At 39.3% G+C, this 27507-nt stretch overlaps 1 protein-coding gene across 3 annotated transcripts; it reads left to right on the top strand.

Moving 5' to 3' along the window:
- Positions 1-1549: 1549 nt before the first annotated feature.
- LOC145544946 (RE1-silencing transcription factor-like) lies at positions 1550-25660 on the top strand. Of its 3 annotated transcripts, XR_014081748.1 has the most exons (5): positions 1550-1888; positions 7719-8622; positions 13453-13536; positions 20035-23947; positions 24827-25660. XR_014081748.1 is itself a non-coding variant. In XM_081588357.1 (4 exons), exons 2-4 carry the CDS (start codon positions 7728-7730, stop codon positions 22044-22046), a joined length of 2991 nt encoding a protein of 996 aa, XP_081444483.1. In that variant the 5' UTR covers positions 1550-1888; positions 7719-7727; the 3' UTR covers positions 22047-25660. The 3 variants fall into 3 exon arrangements, 2 of the variants coding, with proteins under 2 accessions (XP_081444483.1, XP_081444498.1); XM_081588357.1 differs by having other exon boundaries at positions 20035-25660; XM_081588372.1 differs by having other exon boundaries at positions 1550-3538; positions 20035-25660.
- Positions 25661-27507: the final 1847 nt, after the last annotated feature.

The raw sequence follows: 27507 nt of genomic DNA, 5'->3' as shown, positions 1-27507 counted from the left end.
CCAGTATTCTTGCCTGGAGAATCCTATGGACAGAGGAGCCTGGTGGGCTACAGTTCATGGGTTTGCAAAGAACTGGACACGACTGAATGACTAAGCACACACATAGACAGTGTATTAAAAAGCAGAGACATCACTTTGCCAACAAAGGTCCGTATAATCCAGACTATGATTTTTCCAGTAATCATGTATGGATGTGAGAGTTGGACCACAAAGAAGGCTGAGCACTGAAGAACTGATGCTTTCGAATTGTGGTGCTGGAGAATATTCTTGAGAGTCCCTTAGACTGCAAGGGGATCAAACCAGTCAAGCCTAAAGGAGATCAACCCTGAAAATTCAGAATGGACTGTTGCTGAAGCTGAAGCTCCAATACTTTGGCCACCTGATGTGAAGAGCCAACTCATTGGAAAATACCCCAATGCTGGGAAAGATTGAAGGCAAAAAGAGAAGGGGGCGGCAGAGGATAAGATGGTTAGATAGCATTACTTACTCAGTGAACAGGAATTTGAGCAAACTCCGGGAGATAGTGGAGGACAGGAGAGCCCTGGTGTGCTACAGTCCATGGGGTTGCAAAGGTTCATACAGGACTTAGCAACTGAACAACAACTCTGAAGCTTCGTAGCACTTGCTGCTCTCTTTATTATACTAATGACAATCCAACTTATCTAGATCTGGTTAACCAGGGCCTTGAATTCCATACTAAGGGGGTTAAAGAGGGCCACTAGGTTTCAAGGCAAACTAATAAGACATTTCTGGTGAAAACAAAAAAGAAAGGGGTGCAGAAACTATTCTCTCTCTCTAGCATATTGCTATCTGTCAGGTATCATGCATGGCTACCCTAGTTTAAAAAAGTGGAAGCTGGTTACTCTCCAAAACTTGCTCACTAAGCAGCCTCCACAGCCTCACCACCTTCTTTATCCTCTGTAATGCTATACCGAAATAGTGCTTCGAAGGTTCAGCAATGACCTGCTACTTTCCATGTCTAGGGATTTGTCCCCGCTGTCCTCATTCTCACAATTTAAGTCCATAATTTTTCAGAAACATTTTCTTCTTACAACTCACTAACAGATCGAGGTTTTTTTTTTTTTCCTCTCTCTGTTTTTATATGTGTGTGTGTGTAAGTTTTCCCCCCAAAGAAGCTTAATACGAAGTTTAATTGGTTAAGGGTGGCTATGGGTGGAGTCTTCAAGAAATTCTCAACGGTAATTTTGAGCGTTTTAGACTTGAAAGAGCGGGTTACAATGCTTCTAAAGTGAAGGGTCAAAGTCTGTAGACTTAACAGCGCTCCAGGGCTGGGAGATAACTTTCTGTTGTTAGTTTACGAAGGAAATCAACAAATGAAGAGGGGCTTGCGTCTTTTTTTTACCTAAGAGCCCAAGTGAGAACTAGGCTCTGGGAGAACTAGGCGCGGTTAACCCTGGGCGCGCCCTCAGCGCAGCCGGGGCTCACAACCTCCTTCGCCCAGGGGCGGGGCGCGCCAGGCGGCTACGCGTTAGGGCAGCGGAGGGGGCGTGTCCGGCGGGCGCGCGCGGGCGGTGAGGGGGCGTGTCCCGGGAGTGGCGGCGGCGGCGCGGGTCGGGTGCGCGGCGCAGCCTCCTGTGCTGGAATGTGCGGCTCCCGCGAGCTCAGGGCGCAGGAGCAGAGTAAACGCCGCCGAGGCCTGGGGTCCCAGAGCCCGCTGTGCGTGGCGGCGGCGGCCCGGACCGCAGGGCGAGAGCCAGCGGCCTGACCACTCTCTGCAGCCCCACTGGGTCTTCGCGGGCCTCGACGGGCCCAGCGACCAACTTTTCCACCGTCTCCCTCCCCTCCCCCGAAACTCCTGCAACAAAGAAAAGTAGTCCGTGAAGGAGCGGCGACGCGGGTCGTCGCCCCTCCTCGCCCAGGAAGGCCGGTAAGCGCGGCGCGGTCTGAGACACGGTCGGGTGGGGGCGGCGGGCGGCCGTGGCCGCGGGAAGGGGAGGGCGCGGAAGGACGCGGAGCGAGGCGCTGTCCAGGGCTGATTTGCAGATACTGTGGCTCGGGCGGCGGCGAGCGCCGCGTCGGGCGGGGGCGGGCGGCCGGGCGGGATCGGGTTACATCGTCGCCGCCGGGGGGCTGGGCCGGGGGCGTCGGTGGGGAGCGGCGCGGCGCCAGGACCCCCTCCCCAGTCGAGGCCGGGCCGCCGCGTCCGCAGGCGCCGGGGATGTCTTGTCCTGAGGCCAGGAGCGGAGCTGCTTGGGGCCCTAGTCCTGAAACTTCCTCTCGTGCTCCTCCTGCTCCGGGTCCCGCCGCAGCCCCTCGCCTGCCGGCGGCCCTCGCGTCCTCTTCCCTCCCCGGCCTCTCCCTTTCGCCGGAAGGCGCCGTTGAGTGCGGCCGGGCGGGTTGAGTCAGCCGGGGACCCGGGCGGTTCCGCCAATGGGGCTGGACAGCGATTTCTGCGCTCGGGCGGTCAGGCCGCCGAGGCCCTGCGTGCGGGGTCGTCTGGCCGCCGGAGTCGGCGGGGCCGGGACGCGCGTCCTGCGGGGCGCCGTGGGGGAGTGAGCCTCAGACTTCCGGGGCGCAGGGGGCCCCCTCTGGCGCTCGGGGCCCGGCGCCTCGGGAGGGCGCCCGCGGAGGCTCCCGGCCCCCTGCGGAGGGCGAGCCCTGGGCGGGCGAGGAGCCGGGACGACGACGACGCGGCAACTTTGCTCACTCTTCCCGGACTGGGGCGCGCGGGCCGGGAGGGGGCAGCCTGGACTGGGAAGACTCGGTCTGGCCCAACGGCGCCCCGAGTTTGCCCGTCTCGCCGTCTTCAGTGGTGGGGAGCCCAGGAAACGCTTCAGGACGACTTGATGTGTCGGTGGTGCAGTGAGCGGGCCGAAGCGAGGGGAAGCGAGGGCGCCGGAGTTTGCGAAGAGCTGCTTTGTGTTTGGTGCGTATTTTGAGAAAATGGCCGAATGCCTATTTCAGTCAGGAATGCCGCGGCCGAGGCCGGCTCTGGTGAAGGCAGCACGTAGGAACCGAGCGGCACGTTGGGCTTTCGGGCTGTGCGCGGACGGCCTTCCTGAGCAACGTGGAAATGCCTGTCGGGATGGTAGTTAGGGTTTGGGGAGAAATAGGAATTAGGAGTCGCCTGGGCTGTTTCGTTAAGGCCTTGGACAGCCTTTGCTTTGTGTGATGGCATTTGATTCCAACTTTCGCTGGTACCTATGACTCAACGAGTTCGTGTTTATGCACTTGGGTGAAACGGATTACTGTTTGTATTTTGGGTTTAGCATTCTTTTTTTTTTTTCGTCTTTGCCACCTGTTTTGCTTTTTCTGATTTGTAAGAGAACACCTGATTCGTGAATAACACCTTTTAGATTGGAAAGTAAAGTGTGAAAACGGTGTATAAAATCCCAACGAGGTTTCAAGGTGATCTTGTAATGGCTCCGCTTTGCAAATGGGCCAAGTCAAGTACAGTGGAAGAAATTTGCTGATTGTGAAGATGAGTTGACTTATTTTATATGGGGATTTGAAAGTTCCTTTACTTTGATTTGTGAAGTCTTAAATACACCAAACATCTCTTCTCACAGGAGAAAAGGTGATTACTTTTTTTTTGTTTGCTTTTACTTTTTAACATGTTAAATAATCAGTAAGTAGTACTTTTTCACATTATAGTTGATCTTGAACAATACATGTTTGAATTGTGGGGGTCCACTTATACATGGATTTTTTTTTTCAAGGAATAAATTGTAAAGATTTTGAGCTTTGCAGTATTTTGAAAAAATTAACAAATCAACCATGCAGCCTAGTAATATCAAAAAATTAGGGAAAAGATGTTATGAATATGTAAAATATATGTAAATACTAGTCTGCTATTATTTACTACTGACAAATCTAATAGGTTGAAATTTATCAAGACTTTTGCACTCAACCGCATAAGCAACCGCACTAGTGCCATTCATAGAAATGTAAACTGAGATTCATTATTAAATCATAATTGTGTAAAAGTAACTCCAGTACATACAGTACTAATGTAATAATTTTGTGGCCACGTCTTGTTAATTTTGTTGAGCTTGAGTGTTGCAAGTGTCTGCTGAAAATGCTCGGAGAGGCTAATCAGCACTCTCCCCAGTAAATTGTGTTTCAGTAAAAAGTCACCACTTGCAGTTCTAGCATATTTTTCATCCTGTTTAGTGCAATACCAGAAACCTTGAATAACGTCATGGACCCATAGTACCACTTGTAATACTGGAAGTGCTCCCCAGAAGCAGAGTTGTTACAAGAAAAAGTTGAATTGGTTGATGTGTACTTGTGTAAATTGATGTCTGCACTTGAGGTTGCCCACCATCTCAAAATAAATGAATCCATGCTAATTTTTTTTAATTAAAGAAAAAGGAAATTCGTGAAATCATTACTGCAGCTACACCAGCAGGCCTGAAAACCTTGCATGTTTTGGGAACTACCTTTTTATGTCAGATTGAAAATTCACTTAAAAATTGTTTACTTGTTTATTTTTGGTTGTGCTGGATCTTTGTTGCTATGCGGGCTTTTCTCTAGTTGTAGAGAGCAGGGGCTGTTGTTGTCACTAAGTTGTGTCCTATTCCTTTGTGACCCTGTGGACTGTAGCCTGCCAGCTACATGAGATTTCCCAGGGAGGAATACTGGAGTGCTCTTTAAAGTAGTGTTGCTTTGGACAGTGCTCCTGGCCACCCAGAACCCCACAAATTCAACATTAATTATGCTGAAGTGGTCTACTTTCCCTGAGAAAGAATTGTCTCTAATTCTGCCTCTAGATCAGGGAGTCTTTAAGCTCATTAGACATGATACTATATGAAAAAGATGGGAAAGGTTGTCAGTCCTATGGAAGGAGAACCCTGATAGAACATCATGAAAGTCTGAAAGGATTACACCATTGAAGATGCTGTTTTTATAGGAAAAGCTGTGAAGACCATCAAGCACCAGACAGTAAATTCCTGTTGGAGAAAACTTTGTCCAGATGTTGTGCATGACTTCACAGGATTTACAACCGAGTGAATCAGGGAAATTATGAGTGAGATTATGGATCTCACAGCAAAAAAAAAAGTAAGATGAGTTTTAAGACAGGGGTCTTGGAGAAATTCAAATCAGAAGAATTAAGATAATTTGATGAAGATGAGTGCTTTTTTACAACATGGAGCATTCTATGATACAGACAGTGAAACTAAAGCAAACCGTGTAAGGATTGATACCATATAGGAACATTTTGGGAGAAATGAAAAAGGAAAAAAGTCAAACAAAATTTGGGATGCATTTCCATCAAGCTTCATGAGTCTGACTCTCCTGCCTTCTCCACCTCCTCCTCCACCTCTTTCACTCCTTAGCGAGACCAACCCTTCCTCCTCTCAGACTGCTCAATGTGAGTGAAGACTAGTAGGTTGAAAACCTTTGTGATGCTCCACTTCCACTTAATGAACAGTAAATAATCATCATGTTGTATGTACAGTTAATAAACTTATCAGTTGTGTGTATCTTGTGAAAAATCTAGTAACTTCATGGCAAGAGTCCTGAGATGTTACTGTGTCATCATCTTTATCACCTAAGTGTTCATTCTGTAGAACATAGTGTGCAAGACTTGTATTGAAGTGGATAGCCTACCCTTACATTAATATAAGGTGATTGATATTTAATATAAAATTAACTGTCTGTTACCCTGCTGTTTTTTGAACTATGCTTTCAAAAAATTACACCACCATATAGTATGCCTTTCTCCTAATTGGTAAAACTGTGTATCAGCCTGTTGTCACAGGTAAGTAGTTTTTTTTTTTTAAACGTGACATTTCTAATACTGTGTGACGAATATCACTGTAGTACTGTATGCCATAACATTTTTATAAAGATTCATTCATTTGCACATGGGCTAGACTATCAGGATGCAATTATATTGATCACATTAAGTTATCATAAAGTAGTCATTGTTGCTTCTTTGTTATCAGTGCATAAATGTTATACCCATAAATAAGTATGAATTTCTTTTTCATACTATCTTTTCATTTTTGATGTCTAGCATTCGTAATGTTTAACAACATTTTAAATTGCATAAGGCAATATGGGTATATTACATACGTGTACCTAAACTTATGGTATCAGTAAATACATTACTGTAAATATATTTTTTCTTACAATTTCCCTGTTTTGATGCTGGAAAATTTTTACTATTTCTGTCATCTCACAAAACGTCTTTTGTTGGCATTCTACAAGTGATAACATTCAATAATATCCCAAGAAAGTATCTTTTTGGTTTCTGTAATATTTGTTATTTCAAGGAGATTTTTTAGAGAAACTTGATGACTTTCTGTCTGAGATATTACATCTTCCTGGTTTATATGTTTTTCTCCCTCTTCGATAAAAGCAGTTAGAATTAAAGTGTCATTTGCTGTGATACCAAATTTTTCATGGCCTGTGAAATACTGTTACTTGGGGAAAGATTGAAAATAATCTCAGTAGGTAAAGTTCTTGTCTTCATTTTTCCCGTTTTGTAGAGGTGAACGGCTTTGTTTGCTGCCACAAGTATCTGAAATGGATTGACAGTCACTGTAGGGTTTATTAACTAGCCATCAATAGCACCTTCAATGGCCTTTTTTTCTCAAGTCTCTAGGATTTTTTACATAACGTGAATAACAGAAGGGTCATCCTGTATTTGGGGAAATAGGTCCTGCTGAGGTGTTAACTGCATTTCATAGATAAGCAGGATTCAGTACTCCGAGAACCTCAGGACTAGCTCCCTGTTCTGCCAGCTCCTTTGTCACAATTTTGGTGAGTTGGGGCTTACCAGGATGATGTATAGCCACTAGACTGTCAGCCTTCAAAGGCAGAGACTGAGCTGATCATTGCAGGGCTGCATTCCAAGGCCTGGCCTTGGAAAGTGCTCCATAAATGAAGATGCAGAGAGTCTCAGGCATCACCTGGAAGATCATGATCATGGGTGTCGGGGTTGGGTCTCCTGTTGTTGTCCAGCCCCACCTGGCCTGGCCTTCCTTATGGTTTTATTAACGTTTTCTTTTCTCTAGCTTACTATATTGTAATAATACAGTATGTAATATATATAACATACCAAGTATGTGTTAATCAACTGTCATCAGTAGGCTTCTGGTCAACATTAGGACATTGGTAGTTAAGTTTTTGTGAAGTCAGAAGTTTCACTCAGATTTTAGATTACACCAGGGAGTTAGTGCTCCTAGCCCCTTGTTGTTTAAGGGCCAGTGGTAGTTTATTCTTTTGAAGAAAGTTGAGTTCATATGAGATTTAATTCTCGGACCAGTTATTACAGGCTTCTACTTTGCAGACCATACTTTAATCTATGCACAATTGGCTTTTGGATTTTTTCCCCTTACTGATTTAGACCAGAACTGTTGAAGGGGGAGTTAAGAGGACAGCCGTTTACTATTCATGTAAAGAATTTAAAATATAATTTTAAGTAGCTCTAAAAATGAAGGTTACTTAATTTTTCCACCAGAGAGGAAAAGTGCTTGAGGGAAGACATGCCATGTGTCAAACACTTGATAGAATTTCCTATAGGGGTCATAGAAATTTTTTTGATGACTGCAGTAAAGAGAATTTGGAATTACAAAGCTATTTTAAAGGCTTATTTTCAATAGTTAATGAAGCTGATTGAGTTTAAAGATTATATGGGAAAATGTATTTTTTTAAGTTAGAAAAATTACAGTGATGTTTTGTTTTAGACCAGTAAAAGTTATGCTTAAAATGGTACTTTTGTGTTTTTTGTTTTGTTTCAAATGCAGAGCACAGATATGGCCACCCAGGTAATGGGGCAGTCTTCCGGAGGAGGAGGGCTGTTCACCGGCAGCGGCACCATGGGCATGGCCTTGCCAAATGACATGTATGACTTGCCTGATCTCTCTCGAGCTGAACTGGCTGCGCCTCAGCTCATCATGTTGGCAAACGTGGCCTTAACTGGGGAAGTAAATGGCGGCTGCTGTGATTACCTGGTTGGCGAAGAAAGACAGATGGCAGAACTGATGCCTGTTGGGGATAGCAACTTCTCAGATAGCGACGGAGAAGGACTTGAGGAGTCTCCTGAGGTGAAAGGCGAACCCAGTGGGCTGGAGAACATGGAACTGGGCAGTTTGGAACTCAGTGTTGTCCAGCCACGGCCTGTGTTTGAGGTGTCAGCTGCCTCAGAAACGTACAGCTCAAATAAAGACCTTCCTCAGGAAACACCAGTAGCAGAGGACAAGTGCAAGAACTTGAAGACCAAACCCTTCCGCTGTAAACCATGCCAGTATGAAGCAGAATCTGAAGAGCAGTTTGTGCATCACATCCGAGTTCATAGCGCCAAGAAATTTTTTGTGGAAGAAAGTGCAGAGAAGCAAGCAAAAGCCAGGGAATCCGGCTCTTCCACTGGGGAAGAGGGCGATTTCTCCAAGGGCCCCATCCGCTGTGACCGCTGTGGCTACAATACCAATCGCTATGATCACTATACCGCTCACCTGAAACATCACACCCGAGCCGGGGACAATGAGCGAGTCTACAAGTGTATCATATGCACATACACCACAGTGAGTGAATACCACTGGAGGAAACACCTGAGAAACCATTTTCCAAGGAAAGTTTACACGTGTGGAAAATGCAACTATTTTTCAGACAGAAAAAACAATTATGTTCAGCATGTTCGAACTCATACAGGTAAGAGGACCTTTCTCATTTATTAAGTGTACTCTACCCCCCCCCAAAATGGAAAATGTGAAAAATTTCAAATATCTCAGAAGTAAAGAGAATGCCTCACTGCACCCACAGGTACCCATCACCTGTACACAACAGTTACAGATTATTATTGTATCACATTTGGCAATCATATCTCATATATCAACTTGTACCTCAAATAACAGCTTTATTGAGATGTTCTCCACTTTGACGCAATTCCTCCATTTACTGTTAAAATGCATTGGCTTTAGTATGTTCACAGAATTGTGCAGCCAATACCACAATCAATTTTAACACATCTTCACCCCAAAAGGAAGCCCTTCTTAGTGGTTGCTTGCCATTTCTCCCCAACACCCCTTAATTATTCAGTTTTAAATTGACTTTCAAGTCTGTGTAATTAAGGGGTCTTATTTTTTAAAAGCAATATTTCTAAGTATTGATAATTGCGTTACATTTTCTTGGTGTGAATTGGTACCTTTGAGGACTGATTACTGGTCTGAACAACATAGATAAGGTAACCTAGTACTCTGCTCCTCCCATCAGCAGAGAAAAGGGCTGTGGAATGCTCTTTGCATCAGATCCCATTTGCAGTAGTTGTCACTCTGTAGGACTGAACCCCGTGCTAAAAGTGAGTCTTAGTGAGGAGAGGAATTGATGTTGAAGTGGTTCACTAAACAGTTTTAATTAGACAAACTATTAGACTAAACTAACCTCACCAAAGTATCATAAAACAAGTTCCAGATACCAAATATACTTCCCCCATAAATACTTCATGTTCCTTTAATAGTTTTGTGAAACCTTTGGGGCCTAATTTAGGATTGGCCTTTATCTGTAGAGCTTTCAGGTAGTAACTGACATATGGTAAAATGCTTGACTTTTACATGTACACATTTATGGATTTTTTGAAAAAGGTATTACTGACAGTGGTGAATATTTAAAAATCTGTACTCATAACCGGGCTTCCCAGGTGGTGCTAGTGGTAAAGAAACCATCTGCCAGCACAGGAGACATGAGAGACCCAGGTTCGATCCCTGAGTCGAGAAGATCCCCTGGAGGAGGGCATGGTAACCCACTCGAATATTCTTACCTGGAGAATCCTATGGATAGAGGAGCCCGGCAGGCTAGAGTCAGACTCCACTGAAGTGATTTAGCACTTACGTAACCACCATACAAGTTATCATAAAGAATATTACCAGTGTCTTTGTCATACTAAATTTTGATTTTATTAGTGTCAGTTGTATTTTAATACTTTCAAAATTGTTGAGTCACTGAACAATTTAAAAAATTTCCCCCAAATCTAAAAATGTTTTCAACGATAAATCTAAGTTGATTTAAGAACATTTTTAAATGTTCTTAATTAACATTTAAAAAACGGGAAAATTTTCACTTTTAGTATAAATTTCCAATTTTTTATGTGAATTTTTTGAAACTTAAAAAAAATTGTTTATTTAATTTATTTTTGGCTGCATTGGGTCCTCCTTGCTATGCAGGAGCTTTCTCTAGTTGCAGAGAGTAGGGGCTACTCTCTAGTTGGAGATTTCTCATTGTAGTGGCTTCTCTGTTGGCAGAGCACAGGCTCTTGGCTCATGGGCTTCAGTGGTTGTGGTGCGGGGGCTTAATTGCCTCCTGATACGTGGAATCTTCCAGACCAGGGATCATACCCGTGTCCCCTGCGTTGACAGGTGGCTTCTTAACCACTGGACCACCAGAGGAGTTCAAACCTTTTTTGTTACAGTGGTTTTTTGTCATTATAGTCTAGGTGTCTAATTTTTTTTTAATATTTTGAAATTTTATTTTTATTGAGTTGTAATTAGCATACAGTATTAGCTTGAGGTATACAACATAATGATTTAACATTGTGTATGTCATGAAATGATTAGGTGACTAATTTTAATGGCTGTATTTTATATACTTCATCATCTATTGAATAACATTTCCTCACCTCAATGTAAGGCTGATATTTCCACAATAATATTATGACTTCCATAGGTACACATATCTCATTTTGCACTTTTAGTGTTAAACTTAGTGTGTCTTAATACTTTAAAAAAGCTTCCTTCCCCACCACCCCCCATTATGTTTATTTGTGGTGTTTAAAAAAAAGTTTCAAACTAATTTGTTGGTGTATAAATAGAAGGATACTGTTTTGATTATGTAAATTCTGAGAGTACTTCTGGTTTTAAATGCATGCATGAAAATTGTATTTATGGAAAAATTAATTTATCTAGTGCTAATGAGCAGAAATATAGAAACGATCCGCAGGAATCACTTGTTTCTTACTTCTCACTTAGGGAACCTTTTCAGGTTCACTTAGTGGGTTTTTTAAATTCCTTTACTGAGTGCTAAGGGTTAGGTGCTTTTATTCTGCTAATCTTCAGAAAAATTTGCTGAGGAAGCAGGGTGTTTATTTACCAAAGACCTGAAGTGATGTTCTCAGGGTCACATGCAGCTAAGATTCAAAGTTCTGAGTCTCTTTTTATAGGTAATTATCATGGTAAGGGACTGAGGATTTTTATTTGAATCTTCACTCAAGATTTTTCATTTTGTGGGTTGATATTTAGCTAGTTCACAATTTCTGCTTTTTAAAAAATTAATTTTTATTGAAGTACACAAATTCTACTTTAAAAGATTACATTTTTGCCTTATATATGACTGAAAACTTACTAGCATTTCTAGAGTATTTATGCCTGGTTTGGTGAGTTACACAGATGGAAGCAATCTATTTGTTATGAAGACTTTTAAAAGTAAATTATCCTTAGTTGATCCTTCATGTTAATCTGAAAGGGTATTAAATTTTTCTTCCATTCACTTTTTTTGGTAACAGCTTCACTAATATACAATTGATAAACCATACAATTCACTGTGGATTGAACTGTTCTGAGTGTTTCATATAAATGGAATCATGTGTGATCTTTGGTGGCTACCTTCTTTCACTTAGTGTATTTTCAAGGTTTATCCATGTCATATGTACAGTACTTGTTTTCCTTTTATTGCCAAATAATACTGTTTCCTTTTATTGCCAAATTAATACTCTGTTGTATGGATAAGTAATATTTTATTCATCCATTCATCAGTTACTGAATATTTGGATTATTTCTAGGTTTTGGCTGTTAGGAGTAATGCTGTTATGAATATGTATGTGTTTTTGTGTAGATGTAATATTTTTATTTCTCTTGGGTAAGTATATACCTAGGAATGAAATTGCTAGACCATATGGTAACTATGTTTAATCATTTGAGTAGCTGACAAATTGTTTTCCAAAGTGGCTGCACTGTTTTTTACAGTCCCACCCATACTGTACCGAGGTTCTGAATTCTCCACAAATAATTCTCCTAACAAATACATTTTAACATCTGTCATTTTGATTGTAGCCATCCTTTGGGTGTGATGTCTTCATGTCTATGGTTTTGATCTGAATTTTTCTTATAGCTAATCATACTGTACATCTTTTCATGTTTTTATTGGCCATTTATATGTTTTCTTTACAGAATTGTATCCAACATTTTTTAAGCTGTCTTAAAATTCTTCTATGTCAAAGTATGCATTTTATTGCTATGATGTATTTACAACTAACTTATAGTAATTGGCTAATAACAACTGAATGGTTATTAAAGATACATTTCACACTCATCAATGCTTTCTATTTTTTTTGTACTCGCCTTTTTCTTATCCCAGTTTTTTAGACACATCTACTACTGTAACTTACAGACAAAATAATAACTGATGTTTATTGAGGGCTTTGTGTGTCAGGCACTGCATTAAATGCTCTGCATACATTTTCTTGATTTAAATTCTCACAATTCTAGGGAGTAAAGATACTTTTACAGAAAAAGAAGCTTGTCCAGAGTCATAATTATTATCTTGTGGCCAAAGAACAAATGAAAACAAATTATCAAGCCTTTTTTTTTTAATGTAATGTTCCATTGCATCCTGAGAGACAGCTGCATTTATTTTTATTTATTTTTTAATTTTTCTGGCTGCACCCCGTGGCATGTAGGATCTTTGTTCCCCATCCAGGCATCCAAACCGTGCCCTCTGCATTGGAGGTGCAGAGTCCTAACCATTGGACTGCCAGGAAAGTCCCTATCAAGCTTTTTTAAAAAAATATGTTTTGTGGTTGACAGGTGTGTCCAAAAAATACTTATTTCCTGCCTTTGATTTTTTTAATTCTTGAGTAAATCACTAGCCTGTCATCTTCAGTTACTCTCAATCCCTGTCACTTAATGATTATAATTTGCTTTAACACTGATCTATTTTATAAAAGTTCTGGCTACCACTTGAAAATTTTAGCTTGAAACAGTAGCTTCTTCATTCAAAAATGTTACTGCTTAAAGCTAACAATTTCAAATAGTAGTTTTATCATTTATAAAGACCAAAAAAATTACTCAAGTAATCAGAAAATTTGGGTAGATTTTTTAAAAAATATCATTGAAGTATAGTTGATTTACAATGTTGTGAATTTTTTTAAGGATAATTCTATTTTTAAAATGTTGCTGATAACCTGATCCAAGATAGTTTTTCAGTTCTTAATATTTAATGTAATAACATGTAGCATTACTGTGAAAATTAAAAGGGCTATGAGAATTCAGAAAACCAGTGATACTTTTTATTAGCAAAGCTGAAATAATGTAGTTAATGTATATTTTAAATGATCTTTCTAATACATGATAAAAATTGATCATTTTGCCAGGAACAGGGGAAAAAAATCCTTGTTAAAAAATGCTCAGTACTACATGATGTGTATATGGTTGATAAGAATGGTATTTGCATTATTTTTTCACATTTGAACACTAATGATTTTATTTTTTGTAGGTGAACGTCCATATAAATGTGAACTTTGTCCTTACTCAAGTTCTCAGAAGACTCATTTAACCAGACATATGCGTACTCATTCAGGTTGGTAAGAAATAGGAACTTAAAAAAAATTTTTTTTATGGTAGCTGCTTTGCAATGTTGTGTTCGTTTCCACTGTACAGCAAAGTGAATCAGTTATACAGTATACATATCCACTCTAATTTAGACTTTTTTCCCATCTAGGTCACCACAGATCATTGAGTAGAGTTCCCTGTGCTATAAACAGTAGGTTCTCATTAGTTATCTGTTTTATACATAGTAATTCATATATATATGTCAGTTCCAATCTCCCATCTATCATTTTTAGTAAACTGCGCTTATAAGAAAGTTCTTCTAGGCTTGGAACTGGATCCTTATTTAAGTTTATTTATAGCATAATTCTGAAATTAGAATTAAAAATTAGTGGTCTACTAGGGTAGAGCTGTATTAAAGGAGATTCCTAACCAGGGAGTCCATAGGTGGAATGTCTAAAACTGAATGTAGATGAATGTGTGTACTTTGTCCAGGCGAGGGTCCTTAGTTGTTATCAAAACTTCCAAAAGTTCCATGATGTAATAAAAGTTGAACATAGACCAAGGCTGGTTAATCCTTTTTGAACTGCCTCTGCTTTCTCATACTCCCACCCAGCTGCCCTTGCCTCCCTTACCCTCCAACAAAGCATAACACCAAGTTTCATAGTGTGTGGTTACCAGGTTCCAGGGATTCCTTCTTAGCTGCTCAGTTTCTGAAATTTGGATTTGTTCTCTTGGGAGTTGTCAGGGCTTCTGAGGCTGATTTTTAAAAAGCCAAACTTTAAAGAATGGTAGATAACCAGGATCCCAATTTATTAACTTATAATAGATAAAATATAGGACTATAGCAAGTAGAAGGTTTATATCCTCTCCAGTGACTGAAATTATCAAGAGCACCAACCAGAATTGGTCCCCATTATTAAAATACGTAGATAAATGGCAGTTAGGTCAATATTACAATGGTGGTCTAGAGTGCATAAATCATTTTAGTCACACTGACCCTTGGTGAACAAGCACATCTGACGAGCGTATTCTCCTAAATTTAGAATATATAGCCCCATGGGGGAATTCTGCTAAAATTTTGCTGTGTACCAAAGTGTATATAGACCCAACTCCCTTACCTTAGGATAATAGTTTGTGCTAATTGGATAGCCACTATCCATATGTGGTTACTGAGGTTGTGAAATGTGGCTGGTTTGAATTGAGATGCATACCTGAATTTAAACAGTATGAAGAAAATTATATAAAATAATCTTTTAACAATATTGATTACATGTTGGCATGATGCTGAATATAGTGGGTTAAGTAAGTAAAATTATTGTTACCTGTTTTTTTTTTTTTTAGCCTTTGTAATATGACTGCTAGACAACTTAAAGTTACCTCTGTTGCTTGCATTTTATTTCTGTTGGGTATTGCTGTTTTAAGTCAATGATTAAGACTCAATTACAGTATGAATTCTAATTTGAGCAGCTGTGAAGGATCACAGCATGCTTACTGGCCCTTCTTGACCTTACATGCTTGTCAAGTTTTATACTTTGAATGCTCCTTCTCAATCTTCTTAACTATTAAGTTGAGTCACTTAACCAGAAACCTGTTTTTAGTATTACTTTTGGGTGCTTCGTGGTTTCACTTTCTGTGGGTAACCTGGGTGCTTTGTTGAGGATAGGCCATCATATCCTACTAATACTTGTGCTGTAGCCTTTAAATAAAAGAGTTTTTCATGATTTAGATCATTTCCATTTTCATAACTGTCTTGTGATAATGTGTGTGTGTGTGTTAGTTGCTCAGTCGGGTCTGACTGTTTGCAACCCCATAGACTGCAGCCCACCAGGCCCCTCTGTCCATGGGATTCTCCAGGCAAGAACACTGGAGTGGGTTGCCATTTGCTTCTCCAAAAGGAACTATGGAAAGAAAGAAAGGGAAGTCGCTCAGTCGTGTCCAGCTCTTTGCGACCCCATGGACTGTATAGCCCACCAGGCTTCTCCATCCATGGAATTCTCCAGGCAAGAGTACTGGAGTGGGTTGCCATTTCCTTCTCCACTTGTGATAATAAGTTCTGTTATTGTCCCCATTTTACAAATGGGGAAATTAAAGCCTTGAAGAAATACAACCATTTTTTCTGTGGAATGTCCTCTCTTCTGGATTTGTCTTAGCTTAGCTTTCTCATGGTATCTTTAGTTTTTCCTCTTTCCCTGTGCCCTGTACAACACGTACACTGGTAATTAAGTCTAAATGTTTGAATTGTAAGTGTCTCACTTGAAATATCTGGTTGACCTTATATTAGTGTCACTGGATCAGAATGACAACACACTTGTATGTTTTTCATTGACTCAGTAATACTGTTGTCACTGTATAAATGTTAATCTCTGTTTTACACCAAACAATAATGATTGCCTGAATGATTTTGCATTGACTACTGTCATCTTTTGCTATATTTTAAAGTTGATTTTTAGTAATTGCCATTGTAATATAGCAAATATTTTTAAAGTGTTAATAATGAGTAGCAGTTACTATTTATTGTACTGAAAAATCAAAACTTGTTATCTCAAATCTTAGTACCTCTAGAATACTTAAATCCCAGTTTATAGATGAGGACACTGGTTTTGAGACGATAAATGTTTTATCTAAGGTTAATTTGTCATTCCTCCAATTTAGAAGAGCTAGGATTTGGCTTCAGATTTTCCCACCCTCATTTTTAGTCATCAGCTGTGTTTACAGAATATTATGGCTCAGAAAATGGCTCAAGAAGCTACAGAATAATGAAATTGGAACCACAAAATATGGAGAGAGCAAAGCCACCATCTTCTAGTGAATGCCAATAATTTGTGAGTCACTAACAGGAAACAAACATGGCTAGTTTGTTTTGTGTATGAGTGTGCTGAATTATTTCCAGTAGATCCTATATTGCGAATCATTGAGGCGGCTGCTGCTAAGTCACCTCAGTCGTGTCCGACTCTTTGTGACTCCATAGATGGCAGCCCAGCATGCTCCGCTGTCCCTGGGATTCTCCAGGCAAGAACACTGGAGTGGGTTGCCATTTCCTTCTCCAGTGCATGAAAGTGAAAAGTGAAAGTGAATTCGCTCAGTCGTGTCCGACTCTTAGCGACCCTATGGACTGCAGCCCACCAGGCTCCTCCGTCCGTGGGATTTTCCAGGCAAGAGTACTGGAGTGGGGTGCCAAATGTGGTCAAATTGAGTAGGTAGCTTTCCTAACTGGGTTGCATGGACTGAACATCTTGGGTGCTTTCTCTGTGGTCTGGAGTGTGATCTTTACAGGTCAGCTTGGGCATTCACTTCCCTGTTCATCTTTTAGGGAAGAGAAGTGTGTGGTTAGATTCATTTCTGGAAGAAATTAGGCTCTGTTGAGTTGGTACATTTTAGCTAAAATGACAAATTAGTTAATGAAACAAAACTACTTTGGTTATTTCCTTGGAGCACTTCCATTCAGGTAGGTCTTCTGAGGCCAAAGTAAGAAGGGATCAGAGTAATGGTGTGGTGAAATACATAGACACACTAACCTAATCAGCTGTTATTCTGTGTTTTATTTGTGTTTGTAAGTAATGGTTTTGAAGCATCCTCACTCAAATAGTTTAGAGATCCTGATACATTCAATTTATGTTTGCCATTATATTTTTGTATGTACCACCCTGGAGAGTTCCCCCATTCTCCTAGCATAGGAGTTCATTTTGAAAATTTTTAAACTATTTTATTAAGGTCTAAGTTACACACATGAAAATACACACATCTTAGGTTTACAAGTCAGTGATTTTGTATATGTTTTCTCTTATTTGACTGCCATCTAGGTGAAGACACCAAATGTTTCTACTACCATTAGAAAAGTTCCCTCTGTACTCTTTCCAGTCAGTACTCCCTTATTTCCCTTCAACTGATAACTCTGATTTCTGTTAATTTTTTTTTACTTCTGTAAAATGTTTTTGAGATTCATTCCATGCTGCATTATCAGAACTTCTTGTTTATTGCTGAGTAGTATGCCCCTATTATTGTTTAGTTAGAAATTCCCTTTATGCTCTTCCTGGGCTCTTTTTAATAAGAATGTGCCTTACATCTGTAATTTATTTAGGAAGAATAAAAGAGACATATGACACATTCATAAAAGTAAAATTAAAAATGAGGAAGTATTTCTAGAACTGGAAAAGAGAATTAAGTTAAAACTGTTGGTACAGGGCAAAAGAATTTTCATTCAGCTAGGTATTAATAAACTGAACTTGATGAATTGATTTTTCAATACAATAAAGATTTAGTGACAATAAAGCAAAAATGGGGGTGGAGTGAAGGAAGCAATTAAATGATGTCATCACAGTTTTAAACAGAATCCTAGGAACTCCCATTCCGTAACTGTTTCACACATGGAGGCTTACATCTTGCTTGATGCAGGCTGTGTAAATAACCTCATTCATTAGGGCTTATAAAATGACATTTATTTATTTATGGCTGTGCTGGGTCTTCATTGCTGTGCAGGCTTTTCTCAGGTTGCGGTGAGCTGGGGCTACTCTTGGGCTGCTCACTGTCATGGTGTCTCTTGTTGGGGAGCACAGGTTCTCGGGTGCACAAGCTTCAGTAGTTGTGGCACATAGTGCCATAGGCTCAGTAGTTGAGCCTCTCAGGCCCTAGAGCTCAGTAGTTGTGGCACACGGACTTAGTTGCTTCTCAACATGTGGAATCTTCCTGGATCAAGGATCAAACCTGTGTCTCCTGCATTGACAGGCAGATTCTTTACCACTGAGCCACCATGGAAATCCATAAAATGACATTTTCGTTATAATTCTTTTGTGAGCTCAAATATTTTCCTAAAGGGATCAACTCCATTCATCAACTCTTTGTATACTCAAAGGCAGGGTTTATATAGTAAGGCAAGATAAGCACATGAAATCTTCCCTTTTGTTTAGCCATTCTATAACTTGGACCAGTTCATTGCAAAAATCATGAATTACAGGTAATGTGTATTGACTGTTTGGCCATCTGTCCTATATTAAGTGCTCGAAATGGATTGGATTATTTATAGCTTACAACGCTCAAGAGTACTTTACAAATGAGGAAATTGAGCCTTAAGAGAGTTTTCAGTACCTTGCTGAAGACCTCACAGTAAGTTGCAGAGCCCCATATTTGATTCCCCCAGGTATTCTTATTGTAGAACAAGTTCCTAACAGTTAGGTCACGTTTCTTTTCCCCATTCTGTGTTTCTGTGTCTGTATATGTTAAATAGATGTTTGTCTCCATTGAAGTCATTTAATGGAAAGGACAAGATAGGACCGAGTAGAGAGTAATGCATCATGTTGTTAGAAATCTGTTGGTAGACTAATGTGTGATCACTAACAATGGGAACATAATCGTAAACTGCGTTTTCAGTCTGCCATACCTGAAAAGTTTTTGTGATCTGTCGTCAGACATCTTTTTAATCAGGTAAAGCTTACCATCTCTGTGGTTTTATTAATGTCTGAATAGTTTTGCTTTATGAAAAAAGATTTGGTGTGAATTTGAGAATGTTCAAGAGATGAATTTTCATAAATGTCAATTTCCATTTTTCTGCTATGCATTCCATTGGACCAGTGGGGTTTGGATACCGTTTGGTAATATTTGCTAGACTGTGATCTAGATGGGTATGTATTCAGATAGAATGAGTTAAATATTATGCCTTTAATTTAGGGGTGGGTGGGAGGCTTCTGGTCTTGTATGTGCCTGTGGTTATGACTTTGTTCTTATTTTATATGCCATATCTATTTGTATGCCCCTTTTCATTTACCTAGTTCCTTTGTCCAGTCTAGAAGAAGGTGGGAGAAAATCAAGAAAAGATGTTTAGCTTGTTACATTTTTTCTGTAGAATAGCAGCTCTGGCACTGGAAAAGTTTGACTCAGCTCTTGCCATAAAGGACAAAGGGTTAAATCGAAAGAAAGCACCTTTTGCTCCCTGAGGCCAAGGCATTGTTTTAAAACTTTCACATGAAAGGTCTGGGAGTGTGGCAGAGAGTGTAAAATACTTCTTTTGAAATTCCAAGGTTTATATTAAATGAATGTATGGGAATTTTGTGTTCTATTTCATTATACTATTCATTATTCCCTAACTAAAGATAAAAACTTTAAAATTACCTTATCTCTTTGAGTTCCCTTGTCCTAGAATTAACATTAAGAACCCAAGTCCCAAGGGGTAGCCAAAAAAAAAAAAGCCCAGATCAGTTTGCCAGTAATTGTTGTGTACTTCTTGATGAATCTGTGTTCTTTACTAGTGACTGAGGGCATTAGCTTAATGAATTTTTAAAAGATGATTAATTGAGATAATTATTCTTCCATTTGGTATGAGAATCACTGTCAAAGGATAGAGAAAAGATATACAAATAAATATGGTAAATATAAGTTGCATGATAAAGTCTTCATGAAATAGTTTCGGTGGTTTTGTTTTATTTATATATATATATATCTATATCTGTCTCCACTTCTTGATGAGCATATTTGAATAAATCTTGAATTCATTTCTTAATGTGTGCCTTCTGTAACATCTCTTGTCTACCTTCAGGTGAGAAGCCGTTTAAGTGTGACCAGTGCAGTTATGTGGCCTCTAATCAACATGAAGTAACCCGCCACGCAAGACAAGTTCACAATGGGCCTAAACCTCTTAACTGCCCACACTGTGACTACAAAACAGCAGACAGAAGTAACTTCAAAAAACACGTGGAGCTACATGTTAATCCACGGCAGTTCAACTGCCCTGTATGTGACTATGCAGCTTCCAAGAAGTGTAATCTGCAGTATCATTTCAAATCTAAGCATCCTACTTGTCCTAATAAAACCATGGATGTCTCAAAGGTGAAACTAAAGAAAACCAAGAAGCGAGAGGCTGACTTGCCTGATAACAAAGGCACCAGTGAGAAAACAGAAACAGAGCAGACAAAAGTAAAGGGGGATGTAACTGGGAAGAAAAACGAGAGGTCTGTAAAAGTGGAGAAGAAAGATAATATTTCAAAAGAGAAAAAGCCTTGTAATAATACCTCAAGCCAAGTGACCACCAGAACTCGCAAATCAGCCATGGAAGCTAAAGAAGTGGATGTGCCCCCAGGAAACAATTCAGAAAAAAGCTGCAAAAGCAAGAAAAGCAAAAGGAAGGTGGAAGCTGAAGCTCATTCCTTACAGGAGCCTGTTAATAATGAGGAACCTGTGACAAAAAAGAAAAAGAAGGCAGAAAGCAGATCCAAAAATAGTCAGGAAGTGCCAAAGGATGACAGCAAAGGAGAGGAGACTAAAAAGCAAAACATTTGCATGAAAAACAGTACAAAGAAGAAAACTGTGAGAAGTAAATCATGTAAGAAAAGCAGCCAGCCTGCCCAGAAGGGGCCCACTCAGATGGAATCTGCTCAGGTGGGGTGTGTACAGACAGAGCCACCCCCTCCCCCTTCTCCTCCCCCTCCCCCTCCTGTGGGGTGTGCTGAGGTCGAGGTTGTCCAGAAGGGGCCTGTTCATATGGAGCTATCTCCTCCCATGGAGCCTGTTCAGGTGACCCCTGTTCAGATGGAGCCTTCTCCTCTTCCTCCTCCTCCCCCAGAGCCTGCTCAGGTGGGGTCTGTTCAGACAGAGCCTCCTCCTCCCCCTCCCCCTGTGGGGGATGCTGAGATGGAGGTTGTTCAGAAGGGGCCTGTTCAGACAGAGCCTCCTCCTCCCGTGGAGCTGATTCCCAGAAGGTCTCCTCGAAAAGATAATAGAAAGGAAAAGTCCAGCGTGCTGAGTGAAATGGCACGGAAGGAGCAAGTCCTTATTGAGGTTGGCTTAGTGCCTGTTAAAGACAAGCAGCTTCTACAAGAAAGTGCCAGTGCACAGGATCTCTTCCCACCATCACCACCCCTGCCAAAGGAAAACTTAAAAGGGGAAGAATCAAAAGACCAAAATTTGTTCCCTGCAGGCAAAGGAAATAAAGAAACCCCTCTTCAAAAAGTGGGAGCAGAAGAGGCAGATAAGAGTCTGGCTGGTCTTGCTGCTGTTATCAAGGAATCTGCCAACACTCCATCCTCTGAACAAAACGTGAATATGCCAGAGGGTGACACTTCAGAGGATAAACATCAAGCCGAAGCTATGCTCTGTGATACGGAGATGGGCACCGATGAGAAGAAAGCAGAGAATTTCCCCAGCAGAGACTCGGCAGTTGAAGAACCAGTTTCACCACCACTTGCTCTACCACTGGAAAAACATGAAGCCGTGTCCACAACTGCTGTGGCATCACCTCCTGTCACCGTGGCAGTAAATGAGTCTCAGGAAATGGATGAAGATGAAGGCATCCACAGTCATGATGGAAGTGACCTAAGTGACAACACGTCAGAGGATAGTGATGATTCTGGATTGAACGGGGCTCGGCCACTTCCACAAGAGACCAGTGGGAAAAACGGAAAGGAGGCCTTGGCTGTCAAAGTGGCCGAGGGAGATTTCGTTTGTATCTTCTGTGATCGTTCTTTTCGAAAGGAAAAAGATTACAGCAAACACCTCAATCGCCATTTGGTTAATGTATACTTTCTTGAAAAGGCAGCTCAAGGGCAGGAGTAATGAAAGTCGGATCAAGGCTCCAGTTCTTAGTGTATAAGATCTCTGACATTTTATATCCATTTGTAGTAGTAGACAGCCTTTTGTTTTTAAAATTAATTACTGTCCAATCTTGATTTTTAAGTGGCACTCTTTTTCTTAGTACTCTGTGTACCTATTGATGTACACATTTTAGTAAATCCAAGCGAGTTAGTATACTAAACCAGCAGTCATCTAAACCTGTTAGCTTTTTAAAAATATTTTTATCTTTTGCCTTTAAGTGAACCAAGGATGCCAACGTGGTATTAGAGCATTCTATCAATTTGTTCAGCTATAACTTGTCAGTTTTTTCCTCATGTCTGTCTTCCTACTTCACTTTAGTTTATTCTTCATTCCTTGTTTAGCCCTATAAAAATTGGCTTACTTAAATAGCAAATTACTTGAAGAATTTGCCTGCTTTATATAAAGTTAGCACTTTAAAATTATTTTAAAGATGAGAAAATACATTGAATTTGAAGAGAAATTCTGCCAACAGTAGATGTTCTATCAGTTCAGGTATTTACTTCCTGAGTTTTTATCAATAGGTATTTCTTATTTGTGTGTATGTTAATTGTCATAAAAAAAACCCACTGATTTTGGTGTGTTTTTTTGTTTCGGTGCTTTAATGGCTTAAGATATTGCACTTTTTTAATCTATGCAGTTACATTTTTTTTTTTTCTAGAACTAGCATTTGTGTTGATCAGTAACACTTTATACATATATTTGCATTTTATTTTTTCCTCTTCGGAGGGATGCTTTTAATCTTGTTTGCAAAAGGGCAGGTTTTTTTTTTTCCCCTTTCCCTTTTTTTTTCCCCTGCAATTGTCTTGCAGAATATTATTGTGTGCAAATTTCTGAGCAAATGAAATATGCAGGTTCAATTCGTATATATGCGAGAGCCTGCGTTTCATATGTTATTTATTTTAAATGGATGTAGTGAAATCATAGCTCTCAGTTTGAACTTTACAATAAATAAACCACTAGGTGTATATTGAATGGATATTTATCTCAAATATCAACCATAAGTAAACTTTTGACGTGTCTTAGTACATCTACTTCCTAAAAGTGCAGTGTTAAATCATCTTAGAGGAAAACCTCTTTCGTAGATGGTTGTTGTTTATGTCTACTCCGCTGAATAAAGAACTGTAATTTTTATTTGGAAACTGCAAATCTGGAACTAGGAGGGATAATTACTCCTTCAAGTTACACACAATATCAGTTTGTGAGATTCCAAAGCCATAGCAATTACACAGAAAACCTAGGATGAGAAAGGTAGTGTGAGTGTTGGTAGACCAGCTGCTACTTCCTGTGAATACAGTGGAAAAGGCTGATGAAACTGAAGTTCAGTCCAGATTAAAAAAAATCACACTTTCTCAGGGATCTCCACCAACTAGTGGGTGTCCTGGCTGTTCCCGTGACTGCCTTTTTCTATAGGTGAGGCCTCAAATGAGTTGCAGCTATTCTGGTGTTCCTAGGAGGGTACTTTGTATGAAAGAGTATATACTTCCAAACTTTGTTGGTAGATTCTTTGGCCAGTCACCAAAGAGTATGAAAGAATCCAGCAAAGGATTTTTCTTATTGATAGCAGTTACTCATTGTAGTCCAATAAAGTATGATCCTGATAGGGAGCCTTGAATAATTTCAACCCTCCCATATTCTATTCTGAAATAACCACTTTATATTTCATTTACTTTCTTTTGTCTGATGATGTCTAAGAAAGGTTTCAGAGTTTGGCAATGCAACGTGAAAGATTAGGAAAAGTATTGAAGTATTAGTGGGAAACTTGATAAAAAATCTGAGATTGAAGTTTGTTAAAAGACATTTGAACTTGGAATTGACTGGGAGGCCAAAGATATAAAGAAGCAGAAGACTCTCTCAAGACATGAGTAAGTTGTGTGTTACTGGTGTGTGTTTTGTGTGCATGGTGGGGATTTGTAAATGATGTTGAATTCTAAGCTGCGACAATCATTGCCAACGGAAGATCAAGCTGCAAATATTTATGTTTTAAAACTTAAATTATAAGGCTAGTTAAATCTTTCAAACAACTATTTTTAATGTTCATGGGTACATTTTGTATGTTACCTTTTAACAATATATGTGAAAAAATTCATGTTAAGTACAAATTGCCAACTGGGAATCGGTTTGGGAAAGAGGTTTTGTGGATTCTTTGATACTTCAAAAAAAAAAATTTTGACTTCTGGGAAATTGGGTTAATTTTCCTATCTAGATTTTAAGGCTAGAATGCCAAAAGCAAAAACATGAAGGAAATTAAAACCCTTTATTAAAGTGATCTGTGAAAACATTGTTACTGGAAATTGAGTGGATTTGAGGCATTTCTTCCAGAAAATAAGGACTTGATTGTCAGGCCTATATTAGGTTCTGAAACTTAATGCCATGTATTTGTACTTATTAAAAATTGTTTCAATGAAAAGTGTATTAGTAATAAGAACTTCTGGTCTAGTTGGAAGTTCTTCCATTTAAAAAATGTGATATTTACATGGAATTGTTTGAGTTTTTTTGTTTTCTCAGTTTCCCCTCCACTGGATAGGATTGAAGCTAGAATTTTCCCTTATGATAAAGGAATGAAAGGTGAACATGTTATTTGTAAATTGATATTTAGTCCTAGAGCAAAAGTTGAAAGACTAGAATATGTTATAAGCCTAATCCTAGGTAGCCTTATAAAAATATCTCTTTTACTATCTTCTGAACCTATATTCACATTGGTTTTTAAGATATATTAAGTTATATATTTTTTCTTTTTTCAGAGCTGCTTCTACGGGGCTGCCCCCCCCCCCTTTTTTAATGAGGTGTCGTTCACAAAGGGCTGCATTTTTTGAAAGATTTCTTAACAACTATGGCTGGTGTTTTACCCTAGTCTTCCAAGACTGGCCATTATATCTTTATTGTGACTTTCGAAGTGACTTCTGAAGTCAAGTGGTCTTTAACTTTAGGGACTATTTTGCATGTAAGTGCTAATTCAGATTTAAGCTTGAGTCATCGCATATCATCCCATGAATATTGACAATGGACAGAATACCTTTCCTGTAGTTCAGTTCTAGACTGAAAAGCTTGGGAAGAAACTTCATTTTCTTTTTTGCACAAATCAGAAAAATAGCTACTGTGCAGAGTTTCCTTGTTGACCTCAGCAGGTGAACTGGACTGCTAGTTTTAATTCAGACTAGATTGGATGGCTTTTATATTTTCACATGTATACATAGACTGTACCCATTTTCATCAGCATCCATTAGTTATTGAACTTTATGAACTGGCATTGAGACATTACAACAGTGTTTTGTTGCACCAACTTTATTAATTTTTACAGTGCAATACATGTTATTTTTCAGAGACAAACCAAAGTTTAATTTCTCAAGGTTCATGCTGTTTACTTCAGCAGCATTTAATGGAAGATCTTTTATATACATTTGTAATAGATAAAAAATAAACCAGACTGCAAATCCTTTTTCTTTCTTTTTTAAAGCAAACCATGTACCAAGTTTTTTGGTTCAAATTGTGTAGGGTAAGTTAAATTGCATTCTATTAACCAATATGCCTATTTCTGTAAGTATAGTTATGTTGAAATAAAGTTTTAAAACATTTTATGGCTTTGTTTATTATTGGTATATCAAGTAAGTCAAATTTATTTGGCTGAAATTACAAGTGTATTAATAATTTTCAAAATCTTTTACCCAAGGTAACAATAACTCATGGTAAGTAGAAAGATTGTGACAGACATTGTCCTTTGGGCTAACAGTCCCAGTGGGTAGTAGTTTCAAGCCTTTCTTTTTATAATTTGTTTTCTGGGAGGTAGAGATGAAGATCAGGGAGAAAAAAACCTGCAGACGATTTATATGAGGTTTTACATAGTAATTTCTTTCCAACTACAGATCCCTTTTATAATTTTAATGTACATGCCCTATCACAGTTGCAAGCCTGATATTAATTTTGACTCATAATAGGGAAAAGATGTACTGAAGAGAAAATTAGAAGTTACATTTAATGTTCACTAGTTTAAGGATTTTACTGTATTCAATGGAAATCTGAGAAGAATATGAAACCCATGAAAAACTGATAAGCCATATTCTAGTAAGATTCTGTTTCCTTTGTTAGTGGAAATATACAATTGTGCTGTATGTTGAAGGCTTAGATATTTCTGTGGCCTTTAGAGAAAAGGGAGAACTAGTTGGAGAAACATCAGAACAACTGGATTGCATTTTGTCTTGATGCATCAAGTGACCTATAAGATCGTGAATCAGAAAAGAACAGAGTTTTCTTGTGAATTGATGAGCAATTCACCTTTCCCGTCCTGTAAGACTCTTTATCAGCAAAAAGAAAAATGAATTTTCAAGCATTTATTTTGTTGGCATGGTTAAATCAATAACAGGAAGTACAAAAGTTTTCTGCGTGATACAAGGATATATGGGGAATTTATCATGAATATATAAATGTTATTGATGTGTGACTTAGTTTGTTACCTTTAAGTTATCAGTGTATTTGGTTACAAGTGTGTTTCTCCTGTCCTTTGCTACTCCTTTCTCAGAGGTTCACCCTGTTATAATTTTATACTTGTATCATCTGTTTATCCTTAACTTCTTGCCATTCTTGGATCCTGCCCATGGTCTTCACTAAGGGCTTGACCCTAGTTTGTAGGTAGAGTTAATGGTACAGTATTATGAGCTCCCCTCCAGTGTTACCTCACAGCTCTTATCTTCAGCTCCATAAAGGCAGGTGGGCAAAGATGCTATTAATAATAATAGTAAGAACAATGTACTGATCTCTAGTAATCAGGGGAAGTTTCAGTGTTATGAAATTGCCCTTTTTTTTTTAAATCAGAGAACGCTTTTTAATGTTAGTTTCTGCTGTACAACCATGTGAATCAGCTATATGTATACATACCTCCCCTCCTTGAGCCTCCCTCCCGTGCCCCCCATCCCACCCCTCTAGGTAATCATAGAGCTGAGCTCCCTATGCTCTACAGCACCTTCCCACTTCTGCTGCTGCTGCTAGAAAATTGCCTTTTAAAAGGATTTTGACGTTCACTGTATTAAGTGCTCTGTGGCCCTTGTTAGAGTTGTGTTCACAATAGGCCTCTCTTCCTTATGATTGTAATTGGGCAAATAATTTTTAACTTTATTAAACCTGTTTCTTCATCCTGAAAATGGGGTAATATGGTCCTTCTATCCATAGAATGGGTTTGAGTGTTGAATACTTAACTGAGCACTTAGTCTAGTGCTTTAACAGTTTTACTGTTAAAACTTTTTCCACTAGATAAGAGAGTAAGTATCCTTACATATATAAAGTCCTTCCTCTATTTGACATGAGTAAGTTGTATAATCCACCTGCTTGTCTTATGTGTCTTGTAAATAGTAGAGTTTTAATGTTAAAGTGGTATGTGGGCTTTTGTGTCCACTACTCAGTGACTTAGTGACTGAACAACCATAGCCACAAC

The sequence above is a fragment of the Giraffa tippelskirchi genome, chromosome 1, assembly GCF_054371585.1.
Source record: "Giraffa tippelskirchi isolate mGirTip1 chromosome 1, T2T-mGirTip1v1.2.pri, whole genome shotgun sequence".
In the NCBI taxonomy this organism is placed as follows: domain Eukaryota; kingdom Metazoa; phylum Chordata; class Mammalia; order Artiodactyla; family Giraffidae; genus Giraffa; species Giraffa tippelskirchi.
The sequence above is the reverse complement of the archived record's forward strand: the minus strand, read 5'-3'. Positions and strand labels throughout refer to the sequence as shown.

Bases quoted from the DNA above. Each gene is read 5' to 3' on its own strand.
- LOC145544946 (XM_081588357.1), top strand. From the start codon at position 7,728: ATGGCCACCCAGGTAATGGGGCAGTCTTCCGGAGGAGGAGGGCTGTTC. The intron at 8,623-13,452 runs GTAAGAGGACCT...TATTTTTTGTAG, and splicing joins GCATGTTCGAACTCATACAG to GTGAACGTCCATATAAATGT. The intron at 13,537-20,034 runs GTTGGTAAGAAA...GTCTACCTTCAG, and splicing joins ACATATGCGTACTCATTCAG to GTGAGAAGCCGTTTAAGTGT.